The 24,801-nt window shown below is 38.6% G+C and overlaps 1 protein-coding gene across 1 annotated transcript in view; it reads right to left on the bottom strand.

The window, feature by feature from the left end:
- Positions 1 to 3,903: 3,903 nt before the first annotated feature.
- Positions 3,904 to 24,801, bottom strand: part of LOC125150344 (complement C5-like) — a 42,539-nt gene continuing 21,641 nt past the window's right edge. The window contains exons 16-21 of the mRNA XM_047830140.1: positions 17,611 to 17,673; positions 14,929 to 15,123; positions 12,007 to 12,091; positions 10,013 to 10,086; positions 7,783 to 7,899; positions 3,904 to 4,100 (exon numbers count right to left, since the gene is read on the bottom strand). Coding sequence (XP_047686096.1) covers positions 7,814 to 7,899; positions 10,013 to 10,086; positions 12,007 to 12,091; positions 14,929 to 15,123; positions 17,611 to 17,673 — 503 coding nt within the window. The 3' untranslated portion in view covers positions 3,904 to 4,100; positions 7,783 to 7,813. The remainder of the gene's footprint in view (positions 4,101 to 7,782; positions 7,900 to 10,012; positions 10,087 to 12,006; positions 12,092 to 14,928; positions 15,124 to 17,610; positions 17,674 to 24,801) is intronic.

The following is a 24,801-nucleotide window of genomic DNA, read 5'->3' as shown; positions in this document are numbered from 1 at the left end:
TAAACTTGTACACTAGAATAGCTGTTTCTCTAAAGATACAATGCTGGGGAAAGCTCCTTGTGCTCAGTACCACCACTAATGGGCACTTGCTTACCAGTCAATAATTCCCAAGCATCCTCTTGGGGTGCCTAGGTGGCTCAGTCGGTTAAGCGTTCGACTTCGGCTCAGGTCTTGATCTCGCGGTCTGTGAGTTCGAGCCCCGCATCGGGCTCTGTGCTGACAGCCTGGAGCCTGCTTTGGATTCTGTGTCTCCCTCTCTCTCTGACCCTACCCCGTTCATGCTCTATCTCTGTCTCAAAAATAAAAATTAAAAAATAAAAATTCTCAAGCATACTTTAAGTTCTTAAAGAGCAGCAGGTTCAGACAGCTCCTTGAAAGCGCCACCTGCTGGTAGTAACTTAACCGCATCCCAAAGCAGACTGGAATAATTTGTGCTGTGCTGATGGCCAGTGCTAACACATAACACCTTCTCCAAGATAGACTCAGACTTCCCTTTTCTCGTCCCTTCTGAGAACTAGTTTCTTCAGTTCCTGGAGAGAGCAATGCCTACCTTGCCTTCTTATAGGAATGCTGAAATGTGATATCCCTGAGCATTAGAAATCATACAAACATGTAAGGAGTTCTTATGATTATTTTTTAAAGCATCTTATCTCTCCTGCTTTATCAACTTCTTTCTTTCTGCCTCCAAACATGCAGAAGTCTCCATTAATTGGACAAAAAAAAAAGCCAAATATCACAGGACTTTTCAATGGATTTTTCTCCAAAAATCACTGCTAAACCTCTCAAAGGCTTAGTCTGCTCCCTTTTTAGAATTTTCTTTTCCTCCATTTATCCATGGACTCCCCCTCACTAGACTGCTGCACAGATATCTTCATGGAACTTATTTAGAAAGAAAATAAGGAATGAATAAAATGATTGCTCAGCAGCAGAGGCCACTTGATGTTGGTTGGCATGATTTGGCATTGTTCTCATTTTACACACAAAGACCCTGATGATCAGAAAGGGCTCAAAGGAAGGAAGGGGGCCTAGAATCACACAGAAAGAAGTAGCCAAGGCCACCTGTACAATTTGAGGGTCCCAGTGTAAGATGAAAATGTAGACCTGCTTATTCAAAAAGTAAGAAAAGGTGCGGTATTAAAACATAAAAACCTTTTCATTTCTTCTGTGGTCTCTTCCTCAACTTGCAATGGTGTTTTTTACTTGCAATTTTTAATGTTATTCTAAGTCAAGGAAAATCAAAGGTTTAAATTAATGGCGTGAACTTTACCATTCATCTTCATTTAGTGCGATGCTGGTTTTAAATGCTAATACAAGGGCACTTAATTCATATGTAGAATCACCAAGACCACGCAGTTTGTTTTTCAGATCTCATACATGCATGTATACTTTGTTCTTATCAGAACATTGGAAATGCAGTGCAAAACAAACTCAATTGTTATTTTACTTTTTGACATGTGTGTATTCTACCAACACTCTCTACCTTTGCTTACTGAAGAGTAAGAAAAGCCTGAATGGAAAAGGAGCTATGGGTTATCCTGCATTTCCCCTTCCTTCTGTGTCATCATATTTAGTTTAAGTCATTGGCTAATAACATGAACAAGAAAGAATATGATGAGTTTCCTCTGTCATTTGTGTTTCTTAGAATGCCATTGTGGTTGTTGTTTGTTTTTGCATTCAAACCAAGTTCTGGCTCCAAAGGAATATATGGCCTCTAAAGGCTGTCAGCACCCTGCTTGTTGAGTCATAGACATGACATGCTTACTTTGTATTCACTTTGAGTCTCCCTAAACTGCATTGTGGGTCCACTGGTATTCTGTGTTCATGGGGTATCGTGAATGCTGTGAATGGGGTGAAAAGGAATGGTGGGCACATGTGTTTGCACATATCTCCTCTGTTCACCTACATGCTCCATTTCCCCATCACACTTATAAGACACAGGTTCAAAGATATAACTATTAATAAATTCAGAAGTGTGGGCCCTTCTGAGTGCTGGGCCCTCTGTGACTGCACAAGCTGCATGTCCACGAAGCCAGCTCTGGAGTAGCAAAGCCAGGAGCAGAGCCATATATGACTCCAAAGTCTCTTAACATCACATGGAGTCTCTTCAAATAACACAGGGCAAGTAGCAAAGGGACTGCAATCTGGGAGGAGAATGATAAGGAGGGAGAAGTGTTTGGGAAGATGGTTGTCAAAAGGACACAATAGCTCAGTTACTTTAGGCAGACATACAGACTGGCATGAGCTAGGAGATATGACCTGGAAGCAAGCCAGCTCCCAAAGGTGGGACAGACAGTGTCCTAGCTTGTAGATGCTTAGAAAGCATTCCTTTTGGCAGCCAGCATCTACAGAGCACTTTCAAAACGAGGCAAAAGAGAGGCAGCCAGTATCAGGGGTCTAAGAAAGTGATATCTTAACAGGTAGGTCATGTTGGGATGCGTTCCTCAAGAGGCCAGGCAGAAAATCACATTAAGATGGACTATTGGCAAATACGTAGGACCTACCTAACTATATGGCTGAGGTCAGGGGATGGCCACGATGGAGGCAGGGTCCCTGATCAAGAAACAGACCAGGAGGGGGAGTCATCATTTAATGGGCACAGAGTTTTTGTTACAAATCATGAAAAGGTTTGGGGTATAAATGATATTGATGGTTACACAACATTGTGAATGTATTTAATGCCACTGGGTTGTATACTTACGAGTGGTTAAAATAATATTATGTTATATATATTTTACTATAATTTTTTTAAGCTGCAAAAAAAAAAAGAAAGATAGACCAGGGAGGAGGCAGACATTCAAAGATCAGAATTGAGGCATATATAATATGAGCAAGGAGAAGTAGATGCCAAATCCTATACCACATGTACTCAGCATTTAATAACATCTTGCCTCCAGACCACATAGAATCACTTCTGGGAGTTCTGCACTTTTCCCTTAAGAAAATAAGATCTTGGGGGATGATGGATGTGATCTGGCTGGGGTGAGGGTAGGGCCTCTTAAAAGCTTTTCCCTACTCTGTTAGGGGAGCAAGAAAGGCAGTTCAGTGTGGACATCTCTGGTGGCCTCTTCACTTGCTTGGACAGGTTTCCTCATCTGAGCAGCTACTATGCCAGCTACTGTGGGACAGAACCTGGAGCTGAGTCCATAGGGATCTGGGAAAGAGGGAGGGCTAATTCTGCCACATAAGGGGGGGATCCTGTGCACCAAGCCCTGGCACAGGCCATGGGTAAGGGGCACCTTGAGAACTGCTAAGACCATGGTTTGGGCTTGGAATTGTCTCTCAGAATTCCCCAAGGGTCCTTGGAACCCCAGCCCCAGGTGCCACATGGGATCTAGCTTCAAGCGCACTTGGCGAGAAGGCCTATATTAGCATCCTAGCTCTCCCTTTTAAGAATAATGTCCTTCACCCTTGTGAAATTGGTGGAGTGCATCCCAGGTATCCCTGGCTTAGGAATGAAGGATGTGGTGGATGGGAATGTTGCAGGGGGTGGCGAGAGGCTGGGATGAGATAGAGAGATGGCTGGGCTGTCCTTAGGGATGGAGAGAGATGAATGATGGCTTAATCAGATGGAGAAGTCTGATAGCAGGAATAATCTATAAAGGATGGAGAAGAGAAAGAGAGAAGAGAGAATTGAGATTTAGGTGTGCCTGCAGTCAACCATTCAACAAATGTTCATTGGGCACCTAAAATGTACCAGACAGTGGTTGGGGCAGCAATGGGGAACTAGACAGGATGTTCAAGGAACTTGGGGTCTAGTGTTGAAGACAGATCATCAAATGAACAGTTAAACCAAACTGTGATGAGCGTTATGACAGGGGAGCTACACAGGGCCAGAGAAAGAAAATGAGTTTATAATAATCAGAATTAGGTTCTGCTGCATATAACACGCAATCAAAATCACTGTTGCCCAAATGAGATATATGTTTATTTCTTTCTCACATAAAAGAAGTCCAAGGCTGCAATGGCATTTCCATATGTCCTCAGAGGCAGGGGCCGTTATTTTTTTGTTCCACCATGCTATCACCTAGCGTCCATCTTCAGTGTTACCTCATGGTCCATGTTGGCTGCTGGAACTCCAGCCATTGTTTGTAGGATGAGGGCTGCAAAAAGGAAGGCAGAAAAGAGACCCCTCCCTGTTGAATCCACTTGCTTTGAGCAGCCTTCTCCAAAGTCCCATACACACATTTCATGAAGAGACTTGGGAATAGGCTGTGCCCAACTTCAAGGGAAATGAAGGCCAGCTAAAATTTAGGTTTTGATAATAAGGAGGAAAGAAAGAATGAATTCCAGGTTAGTTAGTACTCGCTGACACAAGTGTTTTCATCTTTTGCGTTCCATATTCCTGAATATCAAAACATGATGTTGAATTCTAGCAGAACTCCCAAAGATTATTATTTTTGGCAATACAGAGTATTCTTTTGTAAGGAAAGGCAGAATTCATAAATATATTTAAATATTTCATTTTAAGATCTTGAGCTTATGGCGGGGCGGGGGGGAGGTGAATTTTTCTGCCAGGAATGTACTCAACTAAGGAGATCTTTTCTCTGGCCATCAGTAACCAGAGATGAGCGAACCACCACAAAGATACTCAAGGCAAGGGCAAGGACCCGGGGCCAAACAGTACAAATCAGGGTATCAGGTCAAGTTTGGTCAAGCATACCTTGCTATTACAAAATTATCTCAGTTGCAGAAAAAAAGGAAATTTCTATATTGATAACAGTGGTAGGTGGTGTTTGGGAATTTTTCTGTTTTTCTGCTTCAGCAGTCACTTCTTATTGCCATCTCAGTGCCCGCCACCTGAGTCAATGTTAGTAACTGTGGGCTGAATGAACACTGGCAATGAATTTGTCTCTGAGAGATTCCCTCTTTTTACTTGCTTTAATATGGAATGAATTGAAATCCATAACTTCAAGTTGCCATAGTATTTCAAAGGAGTCAAGGAGCTGAGTACAAACCTGAAGGTTTAGTTATGGTGCCAGAATTTGGGGTTGATGTCTAGGTTTGGATCTCTACTACAGGGCTTGCTCCAGGGCCCTCACTTCTAATAAAAGCATTAGAAATAAATTAGAAATAAAAGTGGGCACCATAAATAAGAGCAGTTCACTGCTTTTGATTCATCTGTTTAATAACCTCTTTCTTTTTTTAGGTAACCATTTATTTAGTGGGTTTATAATTAGGACAGCCAATCAAAAGTGAGTGACCCCATTACTGTTTTTAACGTTTATTTATTTTTGGGACAGAGAGAGACAGAGCATGAATGGGGGAAGGGCAGAGGGAGAGGGAGACACAGAATCGGAAACAGGCTCCAGGCTCTGAGCCATCAGCCCAGAGCCCGACGCGGGGCTCGAACTCACGGACCGCGAGATCGTGACCTGGCTGAAGCCGGACGCTTAACCGACTGCGCCACCCAGGCGCCCCCCCATTACTGTTTTTAAAATGGAAATCAAGGGGCGCCTGGGTGGCGCAGTCGGTTAAGCGTCCGACTTCAGCCAGGTCACGATCTCGCGGTCCGTGAGTTCGAGCCCCGCATCAGGCTCTGGGCTGACGGCTCGGAGCCTGGAGCCTGTTTCCGATTCTGTGTCTCCCTCTCTCTCTGCCCCTCCCCCGTTCATGCTCTGTCTCTCTCTGTCCCAAAAATAAAATAAAAACGTTGAAAAAAAAAAAAATGGAAATCAATTCCCAAGTAAGGTTAAGTGTGCTTTTATTCTACTTGAGGCTAAATTAAAAGCATAAATAATACACATAAATCTTGTGAATGCTGAACTCTGAAGGAAATTAAACTGAGCCTATTCCAATATATGAAGGAAGAAGTTAAGATCTATGTTAAGCCTCTGTCCAAAAGGCAATTAGCTGTCATTGCTGGCAGGTTACTCAAGCCAGTGAGAATTGTTACCAAATAATGCGTCTCATTGAGGCAAATCGTGCCACTGAAAAAGACTTCTATCTGAACTTTTCTTCAAATGCTTTTCGAACAAAAGTGAATCCAAATCTATGATTCTCTCAAATAATTAAAGTATTTAGAAGAATATAATTTATGAAGCATCCTTACTATGTCATCCTGTACATTTGTATTTATTTAAACATTCATTCTTGTCCAAGGTGTTTTCACATCCATGATCTCATTTGGGCTTTACAACTCTAAACATGGTGGTTAGGATAAATGTTGAGTTCAGAGAAGCCAGGTGACTTGCTCAGGCTACACAGCCAAGTATGAGCCATTCCTGAGCTCGCATTGAGACCATGCGTTTGTTTGACAGTCGTGCACACGCTCTGGGCAGGCAGGTGCCAAGGATGCAATCACAGAGACAGTCGCTGCTGCTCTCAGGGAGCTTCAGTGTGTGGACTCGTGAATGAGTCTGCTGGGGTTGGGTCCTGGTTCTGCTACTCACTGTTTGACTTGCACAAATTAATCGCTGTGTGCCTCAGTTTCTCTATCCGTAAAGGGAGAACAAATGAAATATCTACTTCATAGGGTTCTGGTGAAAATTAGGTAAATGAATTCTCGCAAAAAGCTTAGGATGGATCTGACCTTGATTAAGTCCTCAGTAAATGTTAGGTCGGATTAGTAGGAGAGACAGACATTAGCTATATAAGCATGCTTATGAGTGTAATGATAGACTTGAGATAAATAGAAAGGGAAGTAACAGTTCTATCAGGGCTTGGGGCTAATAGAAGATTCCCCAAGAAAATGGCTCTCACTGGAACTCTGAAAGACAAACTGGTGTTAACTATATGGTCATTCCAGACTGATATTTGGGGTTTTAATTCCTGGATTACATATTCATTTTTAAATATACTGCAACTCTTAGTACAATTTATTTAAGACAAATTTGTTGATCTAAAGCATATGGAATCAATTATTTTCTATAGTGAAAAGAACACAAGCCTAAAAGTCAAAAGACCAAAGTTCTAGGTTTAGGTCTGCCATCAACTCACTGTAAGACTGGGAAGGGTCCTTTAGTCTGCTTCTGGGAATAATTTAGAAGTTCAAAAGAATATTTACCTCCAAGCCTACTAGGGTCTGGCTGCAATAAACTGTCCATGGTTTCCCCTTTCCATATGTATGCTGTTTTATCATCATAAAATACTCCAGTCGTTATTTCTACTTGTGAAAATCCTACCCATTCTCTGAGATCCATCCCAAATGTCCAGAGTGATGTGGGGGTGGGACAGAGATGATTTTATCTGCCAATCCTCCTACTTTTACAGAGGAGGGGACTTCCACTGCCCTCCCCAACATTAGCTAGTACAAGAAGACTTTTCTTTGTTTTGAGGTGAAATTCATATAACATAAAATTAACCATTTTTAAGTGAACAATTCAGTGGTATTCAGTACATTCACAATATTATGCAATTACTACCTTTATCTAATTCCAAAATATTTTCATTGCTCAAAAAAACAAAACAAAACAAAAAACAAAAAACCCTTACCCATCAGGCAGTTACTCCACATCTCTCGCAGCCCCCAACCCCACCACTGGCAACCACCAGTCTTGTGCTTCTGTGGATTAATTTAAGGAAGTCTTCCCTCAACTCCCACCATTCCCAACAAAAATATGACCTTATTCTCACCTAAACTTCCATTCCTTTTCTCTGGTGATACGTTAATTATATACAACTTGAGAGTCTCTCACTCCTTCCCCCTCACCCCAATCCTCCCTGATGTCAGATCCTTTTGCATTAAGGGCAGTGTTCATGCCACATTAAAGTGAATTGTGTGTAGTGGATTTACCATTAGATTTCTCAGCCCTTGACTCTGGTGCCACATATTTACCTACTTACTTAGGAACTTTAGTGTGGGAAACTGTCCCTCTTAATTGACGATTGCCACATTGTTGTCTCCGACCAGGAAACTGTCTTTGTGCACCTGGAGCTGCAGCACATCAGCAACACACAGACCTGTGAAGGGTGACAGCGCACAGAAGCACATTAGGGGGCCCCCAGGGTACTTCTTCTTCTCCAAAATTCTTGTATTTTACTTGGAGGAAGAGAAAAAGACGATATTGAGTTTCCTTTTTTTCCCCCCTATATTTCTCTCTTCTTCTTGAAAGTTCTACTTAGTGATGCTTATTTCTCGAATCAATTAATACTTAGTCTACCACCACGGGCCACTGTTCTAGCTAATGCAGATACAACAGTGAACAAGACAGGCAAAATCTTCTCTCTAGTCACGAAGACATAAACAATATGTGATAAACTATGAGGCAGTGACACATATAAAGAAGATAAGGTCTGGTACACAGGTTGGTCAGGGGAAGCCCGGAACCTGTGGCAGAGTGAGCCACAGGGCTATCTGGCGGGCAGGCCTTTGTCTTCAACATTCAAATAATGGCCGTAAACAAAGAGGCTTTATCATGATTATTTGTAAAGTTAAAAAAGTACCCTTTTGGTTATAGGAAAAATCAAACTTATATAAACAGTAGAAAGAATGGCATAATGAACCTCCACGTTCCCACTACCCAGCTCAGTGATTATTATCAACTCATGGCCAGTTTTGTTTCCTCTGTACCCATCTCTCCTGAACTTCCTGAAATATCTTGAAGCAAATCTCAGTATCACGTTATTTTCTCTGTCAGCATTTCAGCATATATCTCTCAAAGACAATAACTTCCGTTTTTTTTAACCTCACTGTCAAAAACAATGAGTTTTTAGTATCATCAAATATCCACTCAGTGTTCACATTTGCACCATTAGTTTGTGAACTTCAGCCACCACCACCACAACAAAACATTAGTAACTTCCATTAGCCTGAGAATCATTTCCTTAAGGCACTGGATAAAAATATTAAGTACACACGCACAACATTTTTTTAGGCACAGTCTGTTCAGCTCCAGGTATAGGCCTGAATGTTCTTAGCTTGCAATGACTGCTAAGTCAGGGAATGATGGCAATGCATCCTGGTGATTCATGTGCACTTTTTCCCCCTAACACTTCAATATTTTTGGCCACCATGTAATAGGAGCTGAACATAAGTACATTACTCAGCTGAAAGCAGCCAGCAAACGAGGAACCGAGTACTATGACACAACGTCCATTTGCCCCACATATTTTCATCGGCTCCATTTGGCCATCAGCTTCCCCAGACATCTACACATTTCTCCATAACTCAGCCACCGCAGCCATCCCTCACACAACCTTCTGTTTAGCTACCTTTACTTGTGTTCTTTTTAAAGATTAAAGTACTGTATGTACTATAACATTTTCTGTTAGAATTTAATATCTTTGGAACTTTATCAGACTATTGTTCTTTTGTTGCTGTTGTTAGCGCTCTGGTTACAAAATTGCATAGTTTTTTTTTTTTGTTTTTTTTTTTTTGTTTGTTTTGTTTTTTTTTTTTTAGCAGTCTGTCTCCATCCTATTTTTCAGTGTAGCCAAAGACATTAATACATTATGGAAACCATTTAATGGGTGAAATATTGAATTATAAAAAATGAAATAACATTTTTTTTTAATTTGAGAGAGAGAGAAGGTGTGCACAAATGGGGGGGGGGGGTGTGAGCTGGGGAAAGGGAGAGAGAGAAAAAAAAAATCCCAAGTAGGCTCCATGGTCAGGCAGAGCCTGATGTGGGGCTTGATCTCACAACCCTGGAATCACGACCTGAGCTGAAATCAAGAGTCAGATGCTCAACCAACTGAGCCACCCAGGCACCCTTCAAATAAATATCCTTAAAAATAATTTACAAATGATATTGATTTGCACTGTTACTCATAGTTTGAGGGAAAACTCAGTAATGAGTCCTGTTTTTATCCTCCACCTCAACCTCCCAGCAAATCATAACAGTTTTAGGAAAGTAGGAACTTGAAACTGTGGCTCATATAATGATGGCTTACAAAAACATTAAATGAACAAAATATGTTCAAAAACATATAGATAAATCTTTTTCATACGAGTTTACAATGAGAGTCTAAAATATGCTATTGCCAAAGTTCTGGATAAACTGTCAATAAAATGATAAACATATTGCAATGAATAAACTGCTCCTTAATTCAGTATATCATACTAGCTGTTTACCTTGATTTGAGATGCCAACACCTTGAATTTCCCACGTAGTTAGAGAATCAGGTACCGTCAACTCTATCTGATGCCTAGAAAATAAAATATTTCACAGCTATCACACACAGGTGAGCCTTAGTTAACCTGGAACCAATTTAACATGGTCTATTAATCAGAAATGTTTACAGTTTTCACATATGGGCTCTTGAAACAAATCACAAGAAAACAAAGTTAAATCAGTGACCATAGGTGGGAAGAAAGTCAAGAAAAGAACAAAGGACAACAAGGGACTCCTACATTCTCAGGATAATTGCCTATACACCAATTAAGTTGAAATATATGAAATTGCTGTGTGGGTCAAGAATGCTTGGTTACAGGCATATACATATGGTTTGGCATAGATTGAATGTTTGCATCCCCCCCCAAATTCATACGTTGAAATATAATCCCCAGTGTGATGGCATTTAGACGGGAGATCTTTGGGAAGTGCTCAGGTCATGAGGGTGGAGCCCTCATGAACTGAATTAGTGTCCTTACAGAAGAGGTCCTGGGGAATTCCCTCATTCCTTCTGTCATGGCTATCTGTGAACCAGAAAGTGGGCTCTCACTGAACATTAAATCTGCCAGTGCCTTGATCTTGGACTTCTCAGCCTCCATAACTATGAGAAATAAATGTCTTGTTTATAAGCCACCCAGTCAGTGGTTTTCTGTTATAGCAGCCCAGATGGATTAAGACATGGTTCAACATACTCCCATGTTTTGTTTTCATTGCCCTACTTTTATAAACTGAAAGGGCTGTGATAAGTTATCAAATTAAAATTATATTATTTTCAGTGAACTCTACTTTTAAGAAAAGTAGAGTAATCAAAAACAATTGAAACAAAAAGGAATTTTCAGAATATCAAAGTCCATTTAGTCTGAACAGTACATTTCCTAAGTGCCTATCATGTGCATGGCACAGTCCTAAGACTAAATACAGGGATAAGTAACAAGCTGTCTGCCTCAAATAACTTATTCTAGAAGAGGAGAGAAATATGTAAACAAATACATGATCACAGAGGTAATAAGGGCTTCAATACAAGCATGTACAAACTACAGTAAGAACACAGAGAGGTAAGTATTTAATTCTTTGGGGGCCACTTTCTGGTGAACCCAGTGTCTGAGTTGGTTGTCAAATGTGAAATGCCTTTTGTTAGGAGTGGAGGGTTAAGAAAGAGGATTTCCAGGAAAAGGTAAGAAAACTGCACAGACCAAGTACTGCTGGGGCACAGAGGGCACAATAAAGGATAGTGGCAAGGGCTGCTGGGAGATGGGCTGGAGCCATTGGCAAGAGCAGTGGATGAGAGGGTCTTAATCTACATTGATTTTGCCTGATGGGTCATGGAGAAATGGTTTTAGGTGGGGAAATGGCATGATCAGATTTGGATTTTAACATAATCACATGGGTGGCTGTGCTTAGAGAGTGAATCAGAGAAGTGGATAGAGCTGGAATCAGGGAGAGTAAAGGAGGCTGTTGGACATCAGGCAAGTCATGATAACTGAAGAAAAACTGATCATTTCTCAAACCTTATGGATAATCGGTTATTTACAGCGTGTGTTTATAATACAAGGAAAATATTGCCTTCTCTTATTTGTTATGTAGATAAATAGCATTGGAAATACATACCTAAATGGATGATATACATTGTTGGTGTGTTTGTTACACACCAGAGTCTGTTTAGAAGTACTGAAACAACTACACAGAAGTATAATGCCCAGATATCACCCCAAACTACATGCTCAGTATAAGTTCCAGGTAAGTGAAATGGCATTCTTCTACAAAGATCAGTGCTCAGTTAACCCTGCTACTGAGGGAAAAACCAGCCCAATAGCCAACCAAATTAACCTTGATCAAATGTTAGTGCTATCTTTAATAATCAAAGAAACCTTCTGAAGATTGACAGACCACTTATATATCATATTTGAATATTTTTTTAAATTCCTAAGGAAAAGACAATAAAATCTTAGAATACCTTTTAGAGACATGATATACTTCCCATAACCCGTTTTCTAAAAAAGGGCTTCTTTCAAACATTATTGGGTACCTGCTTGGTGCATCTAAATTAAAAATATGAAAACACAGGGTAAACATAACATACAATAGAGTTACATGTTAAATCATGATGGCTAACTTTAAATTAAATATTTTAATGAATTTGATCAAACATTTAATTTTTGTAATATCAAAATAGGAAAATAAAATCCTCGATTTAAGGTGTCTAATATGCATTACATGCAAAAAGCAAAATACAGAATGGTAACCTCCCATAGGTATAAAACAAAATGTTATACAGAGATACAGCTACAGGTGTAGACATAAATATTTACATAGGCAGAGAAAATTTCTGGAAAGATAAAAAATTTTAAACAACGGCAATGTCTTACTTAGAAAGCAGGTAGTACCGGGGTCAGGAATTTTTACCTTGTACTTCACACTCTTCTATTACAGTATTGTTTTTGTAATGAAAACTAGTGCAAATTTTTAATAAAAGTGTAAAGAAGGATGTGCCAAAGCAAATCAACAAAAGGCAAGAAAGGATATAAAGAAACAATAAGGAAGCATATTCAATAGAAAATATAAGAGAACATGAATAAGTATAAACTCAACAAACTTGAGTGGGCTTAAAATATCTCATTAAAAGTCAGACATTCTCAAAACAGGTTAAGAAAAGAAAACTTATCTAGAAACAGATTTAAAAGCTATACAACAGCACCAAGTGATAGAGAAAAGTTTAAAATAAAGGGATAGAAAACCATATACAGGCCAAATACTGACAAAAGATAAGCTAGTAGTTAAATAATAACTTCTGATAAAACAGAATTTAGAACAATTTAAATGGGGTAAAAAAATATTTTATGTGGATAGAGTTATATTTTGCTAAAAAGAAGAGGTAGGCATAAACTATGTACTTAAGAACACAGCTTTGAAGTACATACAGCAAAAACTGTAAAAAATACAAGGAGACACCTGAATCAATAATTCATATGAAAAATAAATGTAATTAACTTACAAAGTTAGAAAAAGAACAATAAAACAAAAAAAAGTAGAAGGTAGAGATTAATGGACCATATAAAACAGAAAACAATTATACACGTTATCAACAAAACTAAAAAATTGTTTCTTTAAAAAGATCAATATAATAGAGAAAGCTCTGGCAAGTTTGAGAAGAAAAGAGGACATGAATTAACATGGAAGGCATTATGCTAAGTAAAATAAGTCAGCCTAAGAAGGACAAATATCATATGATTCCACTCATAAATGAAATCTAAACAAAACAGTAAGCAAACAAAAAGCAGGATCAGACCTATAAACACAGAGAACAAACTGATGGTTGCCAGAGGGAAAGGAAGTAAGGAGTTAGAAAAAAATGGGTGAAGGGGAGAGGGAGGTACAGGCCTCTCCAGACAGGCAATGAATAAGTCATGGGAACACAAGGCAGAGCATAAGGAAAACAGTCAACTGACAGAGGTTTTTTTAATGTTTATTCTTAAATATTTTGTTGATTTTCCTCTAAATTTTATTATTTGGCTTTTTTAAGCCTATATTACTTTCATATATTTTTTAACTAATAAAAATATTTCAATCATATGCATTCATAAGTTTAGGAGGATTTCCCAGCAATATCACTATTATTGAAGATTTAAGGTAAGTTTTATATTTTAAAATATTTTTCAGAGCTTACTTGTTTATACACTTTTATAAGTTCATGGAAAGGCACAAGGAAGTTATTAAATCCTTTTTTTAAAAAACGTTATTTAACAAGGAAAAAAATTGTAAGTATGAGAGGTAACAGATGTTAACTGAACTTACTGTGGTAAACAGTATTTCACAATATATACATAATCCAAATGATTATGTTGTGCACCTTAAACTTACACAATGTTATATGCCCATTATATCTCAATAAAATTGGAAAAAAACTAAAAATAAAAAATTTAAAAAATAATTTAAAAGTTACTGACTTTTTAAACCACCAGATTAAACAAACATTGCAATATTTTTCTTAATTATGATCATGCCTTAACTTGCATGATCTGCACAGTAGGGCAGTTAAGGAGAATTCAGATGAAACCAAGGAAAATAGGTAGAAAAGGTTATTAAAATTAAACAAAATTGTAATAAGTTGTACTCATCAGGATTTTCCACGAAACCATTTGAAATTGAAGTAAAGGGGGCACCTGGGTGGCGCAGTCGGTTAAGCGTCCGACTTCAGCCAGGTCACGATCTTGCGGTCCCGGAGTTCGAGCCCCGCGTCAGGCTCTGGGCTGATGGCTCAGAGCCTGGAGCCTGTTTCCGATTCTGTGTCTCCCTCTCTCTCTGCCCCTCCCCCGTTCATGCTCTGTCTCTCTCTGTCCCAAAAATAAATAAACGTTGAAAAAAAAAAAAAAGAAAAAAAAAAAAGAAATTGAAGTAAAGGAAACTCTTTTCTGTATATACTTACTGGGATTTCTTCTACTTCTAAAATTTCTTATTGGTTATGCTTTGTGGCAGAATCAATAATGATATTTTGATTCTTCAAAGTCTCCTATTGTCTTTTTGCAAGATTTTAAGTATCATGTGTGGTCAATGATGTGTGTACAAAATGAGTATCACAGAATCATTCAGTCAAATATTTCCATTTCACAAACTAGTTCTTCGAGGATAAATAACGACCTGCAAATGCTACACACTGAGTTAGTGAGAAAGCTGGTCATTGGGACTAGTGGGACTAGTGGTATCCAAACTAGTATTATTGCCACTGACCACTCTTTTTTTCAAGCCAAATTGGCAGGAGTTCATACTTCATCTTTTCTACATTAAGCCAAATTTGGAAGTACTTCTTCCAATGGCAGCACAGACTCTGCTTGGCACCCTCTTACTGTACTGCACACAAAACAGGAGCGCTTACACATACCATCCCTTCCGATCATTACATGGATGTAAGACGACTCCTCCCGCAGTTCATTTGCCAGCTCACAACACTGAGAGAAAGCTCTGGAACAACGTGGGCCAAGGGTAATCTTTGCAGCTCTCTGCTCACAGCTCTCCTCGCTTTTAAAGGCTCCGTCGTAACAGCACTTCTGGATCAATGGGTGTTTGAACGTGGATGCTGAGATAATACAACTGCTCTTAGTCAAGTACAGATTCAAAATCTTGGGGCTAGACTTACAGGCTCTGGTTCATCTTCCTCCCTGGTACCCCCAGCTCCACCCCCTCCAGCACCAATGGTCAACCAGCCCCTGCTGGAACAGCTATCAGAATGGGAAGCTGCTTCCTCTCCAGGCAACCTGTTCCATTTCAGAGAGCTCTAATTGCTGAAAAACTCTTCGTGACATCTTCTAAATGAAACTCTCACTCCTATTTCTTTATAGGTACTCATGGAATTAATCCTCTTGTGCAGCAAAAGTCACATAACCACCACTTCCTTGAATATTTGAAGACAGTCATCATGACTACCTAAATCTCATCCTTTCTCCAGTAAACATCCCTGAGGCTTTTTTATTTGGACCATGTTTTCACAGGATATGGTTTCAAAGCCCTTGTACAGTCACTCTCCCCTGGACACGCACTTGGCCAAGAAGGTCAAGCCAGCCAGCACAAAGTCTGAGTGAGTGAATAGAAGAGTAAGAACTTTCACTGAGGTTGCCCTCCTGTTTTCTCAAAAACCTCTGAAAGGGACCTTAGACTTGGGCATGTCTTCTCTGTCATTTAGAAAGGAGGAAATAATAGAACAGATAGGGGAAGAGACTTGTCCCAGTGGGGGTAGCTGCTAAGAGGCAGAGCCGGGGCTGGAGCTAAGAGGCAGCATCATGTAGTGAAAAGGCCACTGGGCCACAGAATAGAAGCTCTGACACTTGTGGCTACCCCACCTCTTCCAGTCATCTGGACTTTGCAACACAGTTCAGTTTTCAGAAACTCATTTTGCCATCATTAAATGATTATAGTTTCTGCCTAGCCTAGGTCAGAGTGTGGCTTTGGTGAGAAAGAGCTTTAAAAAGAATAAAGCACTGGGGCACCTGGGTGGCTCATTTGGTTAAGTATCTGACTTCGGCTCAGATCATGATCTTGCAGTTCGTGGGTTTGAGCCCTGCATCAGGCTGTGTGCTGACAGCTCAGAGCCTGGAGCCTACTTTGGATTCTGTGTCTCCCCCTCTCTGTACCCAACCCCCCCCCCGCTCATTTTCTCTCTCTCTCTCTCACTCAAAAATAAATAGGCATCAAAAAATTTAAAGCAATAACAAATAAAAAGAATAAAGCATTAAACATTAGTTCCTCCTAAGTGCTTTACCTGTATGATCTCATTCAATTCTCCTAAGAGCAGAGCAGAGAGAAATTATCTCCATTTAATTTGGCAAAGATCACTTAGCTGTAAGTAGTAAGCTGAGACCCAAACCTGGTCTCTAATTCTAAAAACATTGTTTGATGCCTTCTAAATATGCTTTTGTGGCAAATCCCTGCTGGAAATGGGGGGGGGGGCGCTTTATAATAATGTTACTATCATCATTATTCTACTAATAATATTATCGTCATTATTATTAATGACATATACTAATGACAATATTATCATCATTATTATTAAAGCACAATATCTGTAACTCCTTGACATTACTGATAGTATAACTAAAATGTAAGTGCTATATTAAAATCAGTTCTCTCTGTCTCAAAAATAAATAAATGTTAAAAAAAATTTAAAAAAAGGGGCGCCTGGGTGGTTCAGTCGGTTGAGCGTCCGGCTTCAGCTCAGGTCACGATCTCGCGGTCCGTGAGTTCGAGCCCCGTGTCAGGCTCTGGGCTGATGGCTCAGAGCCTGGAGCCTGCTTCCGATTCTGTGTCTCCCTCTCTCTCTGCTCCTCCCCCGTTCATGCTCTGTCTCTCTCTGTCTCAAAAATAAATAAATGTTAAAAAAAAATTTTTTTAAATCAGTTCTTTCACACGCATCTTCCAAGTGACCCGGACAGGTTCTGAACATCCAAAGGATAGAAGGAGTGTCCAGCAGAGCACAGCAGTCACTAGTGTAGTGGGCTCTGCTGTCAATCTGACCTATGCCACTCACTAGCCCAAGATGTTGGACATGTTACTTATTATTAAATTCTCTGGGCCTTGATGATTTCATCTGGAAAATGGAGGTAATAAGAGTACCTACTGCATGAGATTGGTGTGAGTGTTCAAGGAGAAAATCTGATTATGAGGCATCCACAGTGCCTGGCATGTAGTAAGTCCTCAATTAGCATTAGCTATTATTTCAACCTAAAGTTCATCAGACCTAGCTTTTGTGAGAATGTGGGGGGAAGCTACACATTTAACTGCTGCACCAGCTACTCTGAGAGAGAGGAAGATCTATGAGACAATTAGAAAGCAACTCTATCATCACTATAGAGAATGGCTATGGTGGTGACTTATTTCTTTTAAGTTAAGACTCTGCGAAGTAAATGTGTGTTAATTTAACCAGTTTGCTCCACTCCTATAAAGAGCAAAAGCTGGGTGTGCCTACAGATCTTTTCATCTGGTCTACATCAATTAGCTAGAATGAGAAAATGTAGCAGATCCTGGATCACTTCATCATAACCTCTGAAAACAACATGAAACTTTGGAGCACCTAGACTTTCTATTTTCTCTTTTAATTCTCTTCTTGATCTGGGAGTTTTCTCCAACAATCCACCTGTTAAAAAACACAGAGAGAGAGAGAACATACCTCAGAATAAATGCTTCCATCAGATTATCTAAATTACCAGTTCACAGAATGGAATGTGTATATTTTATCAGAGATCTGTTCTATTTCCCACAACAATTCTGATCTGTATACCCGTAAAACAGAGATGTACAAGAGCAGAGTAAGCATATTTTTTGGTAGCACTATTATTATTTGTTCTTTGCTAAAGTATGACCTCAAGAAGCTCAAACATAAGACAGAAAGTATCAAATACACACATTCTTAAGGTGTTTGTTCATCTGTTTAGTGAGTGTTTAGTGAGTGCCTTTTGTCTCCCAGTTAGGAAACAACAAAAATCAGTAAAATCCTGTCCCTATCCTGGATATCACAAAAATCTAAAGACACGAAATATGGTGGCACAAAGACAGACACTCAGATCAATGGAATAGAGAGCCTAGAAATGGACCCACAAACATATGGCCAACGAGTCTTTGACAAAGCAGGAAAGAATATCCAATGGAATAAAGACAGTCTATTCAGCAAGTAGTGCTGGGAAAACTGGACAGCGACGTGCAGAAGAATGAACCTAGACTACTTTCTTACACCATACACAAAAATAAACTCAAAATGGATGAAAGAACTAAATGTAAGGAAGCCATCAAAATCCTTGAGGAGAAAGCAGGCAAAAACCTCTTTGATCTTGGCCGCAGCAACTTTTTATGCAACATGTCTCCAGAGGCAAGGGAAACAAAAGCAAAAATGAACTATTGGGACCTCATCAAAATAAAAAGTTTCTGCACAGCAAAGAAAACAATCAGCAAAACTAAAAGGCAACCAACAGAATGGGAGAAGATATTTGCAAACTATGTATCAGATAAAGGGTTAGTATCCAAAATCTATAAAGAACTTATCAAACTCAACACCCAAAAAAAACCAAATAATCCAGTGAAGAAATAGGCAAAAGACATGAATAGACACTTCTCCAAAGAAGACATCCAGATGGCCAACTGACACATGAAAAAATGCTCCACATCACTCATCATCATGGAAATACAAATCAAAACCACAATGAGATACCACCTTACACCTGTCAGAATGGCTAACGTTAACAACTCAGGCAACAACAGATGTTGGTGAGGATGTGGAGAAAGAAGATCTCTTTTGCATTGTTGGTGGGAATGCAAGCTGGTGCAGCCACTCTGGAAAACAGTACGGTGGTTCCTCAAAAAATTAAAAATAGAACTACCCTATGACCCAGCAATTGCATTACTAGGTATTTATCCAAGGGATACAGGGATGCTGTTTCGAAGGGGCACATGCACCCCAATGTTTATAGCAGCACTATCAACAATACCCAATGTATGTAAAGAGCCCAAATGTCCATCGATGTATGAATGGATAAAGAAGGTGCAGTATATATACACAACGGAGTATTACTTGGCAATCAAAAAGAATGAAATCTTGCCATTTGCAACTATGTGGATGGAACTAGATGGTATTATGCTAAGCAAAATTAGTTACTCAGAGAAAGACAAACATCATATGACTTCACTCATATGAGGACTTTAAGACAGAACAGATGAACATAAGGGAAGGGAAGCAAAAATAACATAAAAACAAGGAGGGGGACAAAACATAAGAGACTTAAATATGGAGAACAAACAGAGGGTTACTGGAGGGGTTGTGGGAGAGGGGAAGGGCTAAATGGGTAAGGGGCATTAAGGAATCTACTCCTGAAATCATTGTTGCACTATATGTTAACTAATTGATATAAATTTAAAAAATAAAATTAAAATTTAAAAAGAATTAAAAAAGAAAGACATGAAATAGGGGTTTCATTCTATTAATATTATAATATCAGACTGAGTATAAAGGGACTGTTAGGTGCTGAATTCAGTTTTCCTCCACAAATTCATATGTTAAAGTCCTAACCCCCTGTACCTCAAAATATTTGGAGATGAGGTTTTTAAAGAGGTAATTAAAGTTAAATTAGGTCATTGGGTGGGCCTTAATCCAATATCGGGTGGGTCCTTATAAGAAGAGATTAGAACACAGATACATACAGAAGAAAGACTGTGTGAGGACTCAGGGAGAAAGTGGCCATGTGTAAGTCAAGGAGAGAAGGCTTAGAATAAATCTATCCTACTGACACCTTGACCTTGAACTTCTAGTCTCTAAAAACTGTGGGGAAACAGTTTCTGTTGTTTAACCCACCTGGTCTGTACTACTTTGTTTTGACAACCCTAGCAAATTAGCACAGGGGGAGAGGTCATTCTCCAAGGCCAGCTTGGGAATGGGGTTGGAAGAAAAGGTGAAGCTTGAGCTTTTATGGCAAATGATAGGAGAAAGGCATGCCAGGCAGTAGTTTGACAGAACAAGACCCCCTCTAGGTGCTCCCCAAGAAGACAAGTGAGGTCTGATCACAGGGCCCTAAAGCAATGCAAGAAAGGAAAAGATCCGGAAGCAGTTTAATCTGACCTAAGACAGACTCTCTTCCTTAGAGGGACTTGGATGCTGGTGGGGGGAGGGGGGGGTTCATGCAGAGTGCTGACAAGCTTATCAGAAATGTGTTGTGGGAGTACAGGATGGAAAAAGATATCCCATGCAAATGGTCATCAAAAGAGAGCAAGGGCAGCTATACTTAGACAAAATAGACTAAGTCAAAATTGTCACAAGAGACAAAGAAGGATATTATATAATGATAAATAAAGTCAATCTACAGGAATATATAACAACTAAGTATGCATTTAACATCAGAACACCTAAATATATAAAGCAAATATTGACAGAACTGAAGGGAGAAATAGGAAGCAATATAGTAATAGGAGGAGACTTCAGTATCACACTTTCAATAATGGGTAGAACATCCAGACAGAAAATCAATAAGGAAACAGAGGACTTAAACAACACTATAGACCAAATAGACCTAACAAACATATACAGAGCATGCTAACCAACAACAGCAGAATATATATTAATCTCAAAGGCACACAATCCTTCTCCAGAATAGGTCATATGTTAGGTCACAAAATAAGTTTTAACAAATTTAAGAAGACTGAAATTATACCAAGTATCTTTTATGACCACAATGGAATGAAACTAGAAATCAATAACAGAAGGAAAACTTGAAAATTCACAAGTATGTGCAAATTAAACAGCATACTCTTGAATAACCATTAGGTCAAAGAAGAAATCAAAAAGGAAATTAGATAATACTTCAAGAAATAAAAACAAAAATTCAACATGCCAAAACTTATAGGATGCAGCAAAAGCAGTACTAAGAGGGAAGTTCATAGCAATAAATGCCTAATTTAAGAAAGAAGACAGATCTCAAATAAACAACCTAATGTTACACCTCAAAGAACTAGAAAAAGACCAAGCCAAATCCAAAGTCAGTAAAAAAAGAAAAAAAAGGAAAAAAAAAAAAAAGAAAAGAACAAAGATTACAGCAGAAATAAATGAAATATTAAAAAAAAATCAATGAAACTAAGACTTGGTATTTTGAAAAGATAAACAAAATTGGCAAACCTTTAGCTAGCCTAACTAAGAAAAAAAGAAGACCCAGATAAGTAAAATCAGAAATGAAAAAGGAGATGTTACAACTAATGCCACACAAATAAAAAGGATCATAAGAGACTACTATGAACAGTTGCACGCTAACAAACTGGATGACTCAGAAGAAATTAAATGGATAAATTCCTAGAAACATAAAACCTACCAAGATTAAATGATGAATAAACAGAAGGACCAAAAAACCCTATAACTAGTACAGATTTTGGGTCAATAATCAAAAACCTCCCTGAAACCAAAAGTCCAGACCAGATGGCTTTACTGGTGAATTCTACCAAACATGTAAAGATAAATTAATTCTAATCCTTCTCAAACTCTTCTCAAAATTAAATAGGAAGGACACTTCCAAACTCATTTAATGAGGCCGAAATTACCATGATACCAAAGACAAAGACACCAACAAGAAAATAAAATTCCTTGATGAATATAAGTACAAAAATCCTCAACAAAATACTAGCAAATAGAATCCAACAGCATAGGAAAAGGCTCAAACACCATGACTAAGTGGGATTTATACCTGGGATGTAAGGGTGGTTCAACATATGAAAATCAATTAATGTGATGCACAGTGATGCACCACATTAACAAATAAAGAAATAAAAGCTACACAATTGTCTCAATAGATACAGAAAAAGCATTTGACAAAATTCATCATTCTTTCATGATAAAAAAGTCTCAACAAACTGGGAATAGAAGGAAAGTACCTGAACATAATAAGGGCCATATATAAAAAGCTCACAAGTAACATCATACTAACATCATACTCAATGGTAAAAAACTGAAAAGGGGGCGCCTGGGTGGCTCAGTCGGTTGAGTGTCCGACTTTGGCTCAGGTCGTGATCTCACAGCTCATGACTTCGAGCCCCTTGTTGGGCTCTGTGCCGACAGCTCAGAGCCTGGAGCCTGCTTTGGATTCTGTGTTTCCTTCTCTCTCTGCCCCTAACCCACTCGCGTTCTGCCTCTGTCTCTTTCAAAAATAAATAAACATTAAAAAAAAAAAAAGAAAAAACTTAAAAGCATTTCCTTTAAGATCAGGAACAAGATAATGATTCCTAGTCTCCATCATTTCGATTTAACATACTGCTGGAAGTTGTAGCCAGAGTGATTAGGCAAGAAAAAAAAAAAAGGCATTCAAACCAGAAAGGAAGAAGTAAAATTGTCCTTGTTTGCAGATAAAATGGTTATATATATAGAAAAAAAAACTGCATAAAAAACTATTACACTAATAAACTTATTCAGTAAAGTTGCAGGATAAAAAAAATCTACATAATCAGTGGTGTTTCTATACAGTAACAGTGAACTATCCAAAGATGAAATTATGAAAACAATTTACAATAGTACCTCTCCATAAAAACCTTAAGAATAAACCTAGTTAAGGAGGTGAAATATGTGCTTGCTGAAAGCTACAAATACTGATGAAAGAAATGGAAGAAGACACAAACAAGTGGAAAGACATCCATGTTCAGACTAGAAGACTTAATATTGTTAAAATGTTTGTACTACCAAAAATGATCTACAGATTAGATGCAATCTATCAAAATCCCAATGGCATTTTTTTCATAGAAACCGAAAAAGCAATTCTATAGTTCATATGGAAGCACAAAAGACCATGAATAGCCAAATCAATCCTGAGAAAGAAGAATAAAGCTGGAGGTATCACACTTTCTGATTTCAAGCGATATTACAAAGCTACAGTAATCAAACAGTATGATCCCAATATAAAGACAGACATGCAGACCAATGGAACAGAAGAGAGAGCCCAAAACCAAATTCATGCATATATGGCCAACTGATGTTCAATAAGAGTGCCAAGAGTACACAATGGAGAAAGGAAGTTCTCTAACAAATGGTGTTGGGGAAATAGGATGCCCACATGCAAAAAAATAAAATTGGGCCCTTGTTTTATACCATATACAAAAATCAACTCAAAATGAATACAGATGTAAATGTAAGATTTACAACCCCCAAATTCCTAGAAGAAAACATACGGGAAAAGCTTCATGACATTGGTTATAACAATGATTTCATGGATATGATATCAAAAGCACAGCAACACCATTTGCAATGACATGCAAGGAGCTAGAGTGTATTATGCTAAGTGAAATAAGTCAGAGGAAGACAAATACCATATGATTTCACTCATATGTGGAATTTTTTTTTAATTTTTTTTTTCAACATTTATTTATTTTTGGGACAGAGAGAGACAGAGCATGAACGGGGGAGGGGCAGAGAGAGAGGGAGACACAGAATCGGAAACAGGCTCCAGGCTCCGAGCCACCAGCCCAGAGCCTGACGCGGGGCTCGAACTCACGGACTGCGAGATCGTGACCTGGCTGAAGTCGGACGCTTAACCGACTGCGCCACCCAGGCGCCCCTCATATGTGGAATTTAAGAAGCAAAATAGATGAACATTTGGGAGGGGGGCAAGAAAGAGAGAGAGGGAAACAAATCATAACAGGCTTTTAACAATAGAGAACAAACAGGGTTGATGGAGGGAGGTGGGTAGAAGATGGGCTAGATGGGTGATGGGTATTGAGGGCACTTGTTATGATGAACACTGGGTGTTGTATGTAAGTGATGAATCACTGGATTCTACTGCTGAAACCAGTATTGCACTGTATGTTAACTAGAATTTAAATAAAAATTTGAAGAAAAAAAATATTTCTGAAGAACTACAAAATAAAAACAAAACAACAAAAGAACAGCAACAGAAACAATAAACAAGTAGAATTACATCAAGCTAAAAAGCACAGCAAAGGAAGCAACTAACAGAGTGAACAGACAACCTAGGAAAGGGAAGAAAATATTTGCAAACTATATATGTGATAAAAGGTTAATCTCCAAAATACATAAAGAACTCCTACAACTCAATAGCAAAAAACCTAATAACCCAATTGAAAAGTGGGTTAAGGACTCAAATAGACATTTCTCCAAAGAAGATATACAAATGGCCAACAGGTATATGAAAAAATACTCAATGTTACTAATCAGAGAAATGCAAATCAAAACCACAATGAGAAATCACATCTGTCAAACTGGGTATGATGAAAAAAAAAAGATAAATGTTGGCAAGAATGTGGAAAAACTTGAACCCTTACACGCTGTTGGTGGGAATGCAAAGTAAGGCAGTGAAAAACAGTATAGAAGTTCTTCAAAAAATAAAAATAGAACTACCATATGATCCAGCAATTCCACTTCTAGATACTTATCTAAGAAGAACTGAAATCAGGATCTCAAAGAGATGCTAGCACTCCTGTGTTCATTGTAACACCCATTCACAAAAGCCAAGGTATAGAAACAACTTACATGTCCATTAACAGAGGAATGAATAAAGAGTGTGTATGTATAGTATTCCATTGTGTGTATGTATATATACACACACATTATATATATATATATATATATACACACACACACACACAACATATATGTGTGCATATGTATACATGTAATACTATTTAGCCTTAAAAGAGAAGAAAATTCTGCAATATGCACTAACATGGATGAACCTTGAAGATATTAAGCTAAATGAAATAAGCCAGTCACAGAAAGGCAACCAGCATGGTT

Source organism: Prionailurus viverrinus, chromosome D4 (genome assembly GCF_022837055.1).
Source record: "Prionailurus viverrinus isolate Anna chromosome D4, UM_Priviv_1.0, whole genome shotgun sequence".
Taxonomy (NCBI): Eukaryota; Metazoa; Chordata; class Mammalia; order Carnivora; family Felidae; genus Prionailurus; species Prionailurus viverrinus.
This window is presented reverse-complemented; position numbering and strand designations above follow the sequence as displayed.